This window comes from Ananas comosus, linkage group 14 (genome assembly GCF_001540865.1).
Source record: "Ananas comosus cultivar F153 linkage group 14, ASM154086v1, whole genome shotgun sequence".
Taxonomy (NCBI): Eukaryota; Viridiplantae; Streptophyta; class Magnoliopsida; order Poales; family Bromeliaceae; genus Ananas; species Ananas comosus.
This window is the reverse complement of record NC_033634.1, coordinates 8,925,989-8,936,686: the sequence shown is the minus strand read 5'-3', so window position 1 is coordinate 8,936,686 and position 10,698 is coordinate 8,925,989. Positions and strand designations below refer to the sequence as shown.

At 34.7% G+C, this 10,698-nt stretch overlaps 1 protein-coding gene across 2 annotated transcripts; it reads left to right on the top strand.

The window, feature by feature from the left end:
- LOC109720812 (probable pyridoxal 5'-phosphate synthase subunit PDX2) lies at nt 464–9,727 on the top strand. Of its 2 annotated transcripts, XM_020248140.1 has the most exons (7): nt 464–637; nt 761–888; nt 5,401–5,488; nt 5,586–5,659; nt 5,791–5,982; nt 8,822–8,919; nt 9,246–9,727. In XM_020248140.1, the coding sequence occupies exons 1-7, from the start codon at nt 586–588 to the stop codon at nt 9,370–9,372; spliced, it is 759 nt and encodes a 252-aa protein (XP_020103729.1). In that variant the 5' UTR covers nt 464–585; the 3' UTR covers nt 9,373–9,727. The 2 variants fall into 2 exon arrangements, with proteins under 2 accessions (XP_020103729.1, XP_020103730.1); XM_020248141.1 differs by lacking the exons at nt 464–637; nt 761–888 and adding an exon at nt 4,290–4,484.

Here is a 10,698-nt window from a genome sequence, read left to right as displayed (position 1 = left end):
TAAAGGCATGAAAGAAAGGTCATGTACTAATTTTAGGAGTGCATTTTTGAAAGAGTGGCCGTTGAACTAAACTAAGCTTGATATGAAATTTTTAAATTTGAAGGGCATTCATGAAATTTATAATAAGTCAGTGACCCTTGAAAATTTTATAAGGGCAATTATGATAAGGGTAAAACTGGCATATAGGTCCGTTAGTTAAAAGTTTAATGAAAAATTATTTTAAATGCTATTTTTGAAAGTTTTTTAATATATAGAGGAGTATTCACGATATTTTAATTTTTTGAGAAAAATTTATGTAAATATATCAGCTTTGTAAGAGGTACTCAGGAAATTATCCCTTCTTTTTTTCTTTTTTTTTTGTTGGGGGAGGAGTACAAGATGTATTTCTTGGGTAAAATAACCGCCCACCACAAAAAAAAAGGGGCGATAATAATAGGCAAAATTCAGAATCGCAGTGGGGGGGGGACTCGTCCCGAGAAGAAGAGTATTTGCTGTTGCCGCCGCTTCTTTTTCCAACTTGTATACTCTACTCTCATCATCTTCTCTTCTTCTCTCTTTACATTATTATTATTAGTTATTACTACTATGGCCGTCGGAGTCCTCGCTCTTCAGGGCTCCTATAACGAGCACATTGCAGGTCTACTCATTTTCTTTTCTTTTCTTTTCTTTTTTTTAACAAAAAACTATTTTAATGATTCGAACAAACTGTAAAGGTTTATTTGTTCTGCCTGTTTCTGAACATGAACATGAACATGAACAGCGTTGAGGAAGATCGGGGCGAAGGGAGTGGAGATTCGGAAGGGGACGCAGCTGCAGGGCGTCGATGCTCTCATCATCCCCGGCGGCGAGAGCACCACCATGGCCAAGCTTGCCGAGCACCACAACCTAGTACGAAACTACGTCTCTCCCTTTTTTTCTTTATTTAATTATTTCTTGTTTTTATTTAGGATGCGATTCGATTGTGATTTAATTGGAAAACAGAGTTGAAAACTGATGAAGTAGCATCAAAAACATTCCAGAGAAGATGCGTAGTTAGCGTCGACCGGAAACATAGCATGTTTAGTTCTAAATGTTGTAACGTACTCGGAATAAGATGAAGAAAGGCATCTCAATTTGGCCGCAAACGCAAAGTTGTAGGATTCTTGCAAAAATCGATCAGTCAATCGCTCCTTAGACACGACGGTCTTCCTGGCCGAGCAACTAGCTGTCGTGTTCGGAGACACGATCTTTTGGCGGTTAGTCTTACAGGTGTGCATGTATGTTACCTTAGCTTAGCAGTCAATCAACCTAAAATCACATGTTACCGTAGCTTAGCACTCGAAGTATATTACATATAGTTTAGTATATTATATGTTGCATATTATTTTCGCGTAATATACTAAACTGTACGTAATTTATTGTAAAAATCATGTAAAATGTGTATTACAAATGCATATGTTGCGCTACTTATACAGGTATTGTACTATTTTGAAGAGCTTATTGCACTATTTGAGAGGATATTGCACTCTTTCATCTTATTAATTATTTTTTATTCTTTTTATTTTGTCTTCAATAAGATTTCTCGTTTTACGAGAAAGGTACATGTAATTATGGTTCAGCAGTTGTCATTTTCAAGATGTTTTACAATTCTTTTAATATGCAATAAAATTTAATTTTCAAAAAGAAAGAGTGCAACACGCATCTAAATGGTGCAACATCCTCTCATAATAGTGCAACATTTACACAAATGGTGTAAATATCTGTACAAATAGTGTAAAATATGCACTGTTTCTACATATATTGTATAGTTTTTATAGTATGTTGTAATATATTATATTATTTTCGCATAATATACTAAATTGTATGTAATTTAGTGTAAAAATCTTACAAAATGTGTATTAACAATGTATATGTTGCACTACTTATACAGATATTACACTATTTGGAAGAGCATGTTACACTATTTGAGAGGATGTTGCATTCTTTCATCTTATTACTTATTCTTTATTTTTTTATTTTTTATTTTTTTTTAAATGAGCTTTCTCGTTTCACGAGAAAGGTATATGTAATTATGGCTTAGCAGTTGTCCTTTTCAAGAAGTTTTACAATTTTTTTAATATGTAATGAAATTTAATTTTCAAAAAAAAAGAGTGCAATATACATCTAAATGGTGCAACATCCTCTCATAATAGTACAACATTTACACAAATGGTGTAAATATCTATACAAATAGTATAAAATATGCACCATTTCTATGTATATTGTATAATTTTTATAGTATGCTGTAATATATTATATTATTTTCGCGTAATATACTAAATTGTACGTAATTTAGTGTAAAAATCATGCAAAACGTGTATTAACAATGCATATGTTGCACTACTTATATAGATATTGCACTATTTGGAAGAGTATGTTGCACTATTTGAGAGGATGTTGCACTCGTTCATCTTATTTATTATTCTTTATTATTTTTATTTTTTCTTGAATGAGGTTTTTCGTTTCACGAGAAATGTGCATGCAATTATGGGTTAGCAGTTGTCATTTTCAAAAAGTTTTATAATTTTTTTAATAATGAATGAAATTTAATTTTTTTAAAAAAAGAGTACAACACACATCTAATAGTGCAACATTCTCTCATAATAGTGCAATATTTATACAAATTGTGTAAATATCTGTACAAATGGTATAAAATATGCACGATTCATACATATATTATATAATTTTTCTAGTATGTAGTAATATATTATATTATTTTCGCGTAATATACTAAACTGTACGTAATTTAGTGTAAAAATCGTGCAAAATGTGTATTAACAATGCATATGTTGCACTATTTATACAGATATTGCACTATTTTGAAGAGCTTGTTGCACTATTTGAGAGGATGTTGCACTCTTTCATCTTATTATATTTTATTCTTTTTATTTTATTTTAAATGAGGATTTTCGTTTCACGAGAAAGGTACATGTAATTATGGCTTAGCAGTTGTCATTTCTAAAAAGTTTTACATTTAATGACTTAGCAGTTGTATTTTTCTAGGTATTTAAAGTATATAATTTTTATGCATTTTGAAAGAGGGGTAGTTTGGTCATCCTTCTGAAAATTCGGCCCGAATCTGCAAAAACTAAAATGGTGGCCCACTTTTGCAAAAGCTCAAAATTAGTGAATTTTTTATGCAAATTGGTCTTTCTATTTTTTTACTAAAAATTATAGAATTGAGGGTGGAGGATACTAGGGTTGGCAATCCAGCTCACCGTTCGTGAGCTAGCTCGTGTTCGACTCAAAATGAGCTCCAGATCAAATCGTTTGTTTAATAAACGAGCCAACACGAGCTGAATTTTTTAGCTCATTTAAAAAACGAGCCGAACACGAGCTGGGGTCAGTTCGCTCGTGTTCGGCTCGATAACAGCTTGAATACATATATTTTATATTTAGAGACAATTGCTTATATACCCTTGAAAAGTTTCCGACTTTCTGATTTATCCCTCTTAGAAGGTTAATATTAAAAATANGATTACATTTATTTTATATTAATATAATTTTTATATATATTATATTTATATATATATAAATATATATTTATATTTGTATATAAATAAATAATATAGATTATTATTTTTTAATTTTTTAAGCCAATTTGAAAAATAAAGCGCCACTTATTTATAAAGAGGCCCACTTGTATTTAGAATTTTAACAGTTGGATTAAAAAATTAAAAAATAATAATCTATATTATTTATTTATATATTGCACATACACACAGCCGCCTCTCTCTCTCTCTACGCCCGAAGGCCCCCTCGCCCGGCAGCGCTCTTCCGTCTTCACCGTTCGCGCGCTGCCGGCAGCGCATTCTTTGCCGTTCGCATATCTCGATGGAACTCCGGCACCGGCGCGTCACGAGCTCGAGCCGAAGACGAGCCGACCTTGAACACTTTCGAGCCGATCTCGAGCTGGCTCCTGCGCTCGTCCGAGTTCGGCTCGTTGACAGGCCCACCACAAAAAAAAAAAAGAGGGGGCGATAGTAATAGGCCAAAATTCAGTAATCGCAGAATAGAATTTGGGCAGGGGGCTCTCCGTCCCGAGAAGCTAGGTTATTTTGCTATGTTGCCCGCTTTCTTTTGTCTAACTTGGTTCTCTACTCTCATCATCTCTCTTCTTTCTCTCTTTACAGTATTATTTTATTAGTTAATTACTTATGGCCGTCGGAGTCCTCGCTACTTCAGGGTCCTACAACAGCACATTGCAGGTGCTACTCATTTTCCTTTTCTTCTTTTTTTTTTTTTAGATTTTAACAAAAAAGTTTTTAAGTGATTCGAACAAACTGTAAAAGTTCATTTGTTCTGCCTGTTTCTGAACATGAACATGAACATGAACAGCGTTGAGGAAGATCGGGGCGAAGGGAGTGGAGATTCGGAAGGGGACGCAGCTGCAGGGCGTCGATGCTCTCATCATCCCCGGCGGCGAGAGCACCACCATGGCCAAGCTTGCCGAGCACCACAACCTAGTACGAAACTACGTCTCTCCCTTTTTTTCTTTATTTAATTATTTCTTGTTTTTATTTAGGATGCGATTCGATTGTGATTTAATTGGAAAACAGAGTTGAAAACTGATGAAGTAGCATCAAAAACATTCCAGAGAAGATGCGTAGTTAGCGTCGACCGGAAACATAGCATGTTTAGTTCTAAATGTTGTAACGTACTCGGAATAAGATGAAGAAAGGCATCTCAATTTGGCCGCAAACGCAAAGTTGTAAGATTCTTGCAAAAATCGATCAGTCAATCGCTCCTTAGACACGACGGTCTTCCTGGCCGAGCAACTAGCTGTCGTGTTCGGAGACACGTTCTTTTGGCGGTTAGTCTTACAGGTGTGCATGTATGTTACCTTAGCTTAGCAGTCAATCAACCTAAAATCACATGTTACCGTAGCTTAGCAGTCGAAGTACGCTTGTTGGTTTTAGTTCAAGCCTATCGGCGCTGGGTGGAGTTGCCGGTAACATGCTATGTCAAATAGTGTCAGGTTGAATAAAACTACTCAGCGTCGTCAAATTAGATCAACCCGCGACCTGTGTCGGTTAGCTCTACTTTTTGGATGAATCCAACAGTTATCTAAGTAAGCCGTCGGAGTTGCTTGCGGTAGGTTCTTTTCCATTAAGGCTGGCATCTGTTTTGGCAGTTGCTAGCAATATCTGCATACCTTTGTGAAGATGCCTGAATATCAGTTGACGTGTTACGTGTTCTTCTCAGTTGCATCTAATCATCTAAGGGTTGATGAATCTTCTTGTCCTCTACGGAATGCAAGGAGATGCTTAAATACCGTTCGACACGCTAGTCGATTCCCTTTGCGGAATCTGTTTATTACACGACGAGCAAAATTATCGGAAATCTTTTGTTTAGAAGTTTCTAACCCAATGTTTTATGCAGTTTCCTGCATTGCGAGAGTTTGTCGGTGCTGGCAAGCCAGTGTGGGGTACTTGTGCAGGGCTCATCTTTCTGGCGAACAAGGCAATCGGTGAGTGAGTCGCTGGCTACATTACTTTCATTCGTCGACCTCAGCTTGACGGTGTAGATTAAACATTTTTTAAGTTCTCACTAATTTTTGCTCACAGGACAAAAATCTGGAGGGCAGGAACTTATTGGGGGGTTGGACTGTACTGTTCACCGCAATTTTTTTGGTAGTCAGGTGATTAACTTCACTACATCTCAATTCTTATCCAATTTGTAATTATGGCACCGTATTTTAGCTGCTTGATCCTTTTGTTCTTCAATTGAAATTGTCGGTTGAATAGTTGATCACGTATGTCTTTTTTGCAGCTACAAAGCTTTGAGATAGAGCTCTCTGTCCCTAAACTTGCAGAGAAGGAAGGGGGAAGTGGTACCTGCCGTGGGGTGTTCATCCGAGCACCTGCTATTGTAGAAGCTGGGCCTGATGTTGAAGTATTAGCGGATTGTCCTGTTCCCTCTGATAAATCAAGAATTGTGACACCAAATGGCAATAACCAGGAGGTTTGTTTCTTTAAATCGTAAAATTCTTTGCTCTTTGACTTGTGCAAGGTTTGGGTGCTTTTGGCATTGTTTACATTTCTTCTTTTTCCTTTTCGTTGTTCCTCTAGTTCATGTTGTTGAAGATGATTAGAGACGAACTTCTTTAGTTTGTTATTACTGATTGCTTTGTAAACTCTTTCTTTGGTAAACAAAGAAACAAAGAAAAAGTAGTTTACTCTGGGTTTTTGATATCCAATAAAACCTACTTATATAGCGTTTGCAAACAATCATGCTGTAGTAAAATTAAACAAGGTCATTTCTAAATATCTTTAACCTCAAAGAACTTGAGGAAATACAAAACACACATAATTCTGTTGTCTCAAATGAGTAGAGCCTTTTCTTTGACACCTTAAAAGTCATAAACTCTGTTTCCTTATGTTGATCTTGCAGTTCACATAAACGGCATAATATAAACATATGTTTGTTTTTCAATGGGTTATAGCAGTTTCTGGTTGCCTGTTTTCTTGTTGTTAAAGTTCTGAAAATCAAATGCCCAAAGTGGAGTAACCAGGCTTGTTGAAGAGTTTAAGTTGAATGACACCCTCATGGATCAAAAGTCTGATCCATATTGATTTTTTTCTTGTCATCATGCACCAAACCATTCTAAATGCGTCAGACAAATATGCGCGGTTTTTGGTAAAATCTCTTCTGATTATTGGCTGATGCATCGTTACCCTTCATCTGAATTAATCTTTGGATGTAATCTAGTATTGTTTGGTGAGTTGATTTTTTCTTGTCATTCAATGTTTTAGAAGGCAATTTGTACATGGAAATGTTTTTAGGACTTGTAGTGCATATAGAGTAGATGAATGGATCTGTGAGTGCATATGGCTTTAACTATATAAAAGTATACGAAAATAGGAAATTAGACAAATATAGTATACAAAGTCATCCTCATCTTCAGACCTATTCACTGAGTAAAGCAAAGATATTGTGACAGAAAGTTGATGATTCAGGCTTATGGGGCTCCAATAAGTCCTATATATATAGAGAGAGCGCTAGGTTCCTATAGTATCTAAGTACTAGGATTCCAGTATTATAGTCTCGTTTTCAACCTTAAAATGATAAAATCAACGATCCACGCTGTTGAAACTGATATAGGGTTTTGAAATTTTTAGGAATAAAATTTAATATTTTTTCGACATAGTTTACTTTGTGATCAAACCATTTCAAAATCGTCAATTTTCAATTGCTACTATGGTGAGTTTGTAGTTTAACAATATAGAAGAATCTAAATTTATTCAAATTTGATAGAAAATACTTTACACTATCTAGATCAAGCTCAGCATCGTTGATCTTGAATTCAAAAGTCTTGTCGTCAAATTTTAAGGATTGTTCAATTTCTACCGTTCATTTTGACATGTTTTACTTACTATGTAAACGATGTTGAAAAAAATTAAAATTTTATTTTAGGAACTTCATATACCCTAGATCATATTTAACTGTGTGGATAGTTGATTTAAACACTCTAAAATCGATAACGAGACTATAGTATCAGAACTCTGGTACTATAGATAGTATAGTAGCGTCGTTATATATATATATATATATATATATATAGAGAGAGAGAGAGAGAGAGAGAGAGAGTTGAGCTGGAATACTATCGGTAGCAAACGGGCTTCGTTGCCACCCATTTGTTTTTGATGATGGAGCTTCCAAATCGGCGATCGGCGCCGTTGAACATGATCTATACCACTTGAAGTTTCTAGAAACCAAATTTCATACTTTTTCGATATTATTTTCTTGTCCATCAAGTGGACGTAAATATGAACGACTGAAAATGAATATCCTCTAAAAAGTGATGATAGGAATTTTATAATCAAGATCGAGAGTATAGATCTTGTTCTAAATAGTTTCAAGAATTTTCTGACCAAAATTCAATTCATTTGAATAGCTTTACACCGTTAAACGAGAAAACGTCTCATATCTACCATTAAAATTATAAATTTTGAAACCCTTTGATCATTAGGTCAATGATGTCGAAAAGATTTGAAATTTGGTTTCTAGATACTTCAAATGGTGTAGATTATGTTCAACGGTGCCGATCGTCGATTTGGAGGCTTCATCATCGAAAACAAATGGGTGGCAACGGAGCCCGTTTGCTATCGATAGTATTCTAGCTCAACTATATATATATATATATATATATATATATATATTATGTCCTAGATGATTTATTTATTCCATATGGCACATACAATGTCTAGGTAGTGTTTGTTGTTCATGAAGTTTCCTGAACGGATAATTTTCGTAGTGAACATCTTAGGTAGAAGCATGTTGTTGGTATTGATGCGTACATTATTCCGAAGGCATTTGATTTACACCGATGGTGGACGTCAAAATATGTTATATACTGTCGGTTTGATGTTGGTTTCACATTGCAAATCCTTTGGGGTCCAAATATGTTAGCTGAATCGAAGGAACATAGTTTTGTTGATGATGGTTGCTAGCTTCCAAATATGGCAAACTGCTTCTGATTCCCTATTGGGCTTTCCTTGGGTTTAAAATCTTGTAGCTACACTGTTCTATGTCGACTTGTGTGAACATATAACATGTCGCATTAGCTTGCACTCTGCAAGCTTATTTTTTATTTTACCACAAAATTTCATAGAAAATAGTATTAAGTATTTCGATCTAAGTCAATGACTCGAGCAATCCTAGTTCCTCACGACTTTGGTTTTTTTTATTTGGAATTTATTTAAACTGATCTTATTTTGTTTGCTTTCATGGCATACTTTACCTATTTGCACTACCGATGATTCAGACAGCACGTGTTTACCCTGCTTTTACTTGTTTGTAGGAGGAGAAAATTTCTAAGGACCAAGTAATTGTCGCTGTAAGGCAAGGGAACTTACTTGCTACGGCTTTTCACCCTGAGTTGACTTCAGACTTACGATGGTGGGAGCTCGCCCTCTGTTATATTTTGTTCTTTTTACCAATCTTATGGAGGGCCCATTTGGCGTTAATCTAGCTTCTGCGAATTGCTCTTTGATTGGAAGGAGGCGGTAGTAGCTTGTTGTTTTAACTATCCTCAAACAGTTTTGTGCTACTGTAGAAGAAAAACTCTATTTTGGAGTGCAGAATCTCATTTTTTAGCTTTTCGCTATATGAACAGCTCGAGCCTCTTTTGCTTGTCGGTTACTTCGCTTCTGCTTTTTTGGAGCGGCGAAGCTGCTCTAAAAGCTAGGTCGAATAAGCTCTGAGAAAGTTATTTTTGTTTACAGGCATAGCTTCTTCCTGAAAATGGTGAAAGAGATCAATGACAAGGGCTCGCAGTGCGTATCTTCATTGGACAAAGATATAGAAGAACGGCCATGGAAGAGGCCTCTCGATCTGCCGATCTTCGAATAGTTGGAGCAATAAATTAACAGAGAAAATTCTTTTACTTTTCTTCTACCTTTTTTTTTTCAGTTGAATGCTTGTTCATCTTCCTAAGCAGCTCTTCATGAGTGCTCTTCTTCTCCAGTAGAATACATTTATTAGTTTAGTTATATTTTAGCTATTGATTAGTTGGAGAAGAGTAAGCTGAATTTGCTTATTGTAGAGCTAAGATCATAGTCACCCTGCCACAGAAGAAGAACATTAAACTTGCGGCGCATGTCACCACCTTCAAATGTTTTGTTCTTATAAAACTTTGGGGACCCTAGACCTGCAGGTAATCATAATAATAATAATAGATTTAACTACATTGTTGCTCTGATGGGTACATGTTTGGCATTATTTTTGTTTTAGGGTTAATTTCATACGGATCCCTGCAAATATGGTGATGAATGACAAATATATATTTCTATAAAGCTCAACTTTCATATGTTATTCCTGTAAAAGTTTTAATATGTTTAAATATATTCTTCTGGTTTGTTACCGTTAGAGAACCGTTAGAGAGCTGTGTATATTTTCAATTTTGCCATCACAAATACGTCCCTTCAAAAGTTATAACAGTATAATATAAAAGGGGTAAAAATATTAAAAAATTAATCAGGGTTAAGTATTTAATCTATGGTTAATTAAATTTTTCTGACGGATTCTAACGGCAGAGTCATATTTGAAAACATCAGAATTTTTGTAGGGATAATATATAAAAGTCGAATTCTGTAGTAATATATTTGCCATTTACTATGTTTGTAGAGATCTGTATGAAATTAATCCTTTATTTTATTATTTCTATTCTTTTGCCCTTCAAATTCTTTGCAATCAAGAGGCACTTGTGGATTACCTTTTTTAATTTGGCAATTGCCATTTTACGGGTTTTACTTCGCTCCTAGAAGCACTTTGTTTGTCCATAATTGATTTGATTTTCAGGTTGAAAATAATTTTTAGTTGGAATTTATGCGAAAATTATTTTTCAAGTCAATGGCTTCGGAATTAATCGAAGTTTTCTCACTTTTTTGTGCTTGCTTCAGAGAAGATTTTTAGGAGGGTGAAATAAAATTACAGTATTCAATTTTGTATGATTTTTTTCATGAGTAGCCAATTACAACTTTACAGAAAAGTTTTTGAGTTGTGATCTAATTTATGTGCAGTATGTAAATGGTCTAACAGTATAAAGTAAACAGTTCCTATTTATTCTAATCTTTCAATAAAGTTTAAATTGTAGTCTAAAGTAAAAAAGTTCAAATTTATTCAAAAACTCAAAATTTACACTGTATTGTATGGTCTTATTATTATTGTATCAAAAAC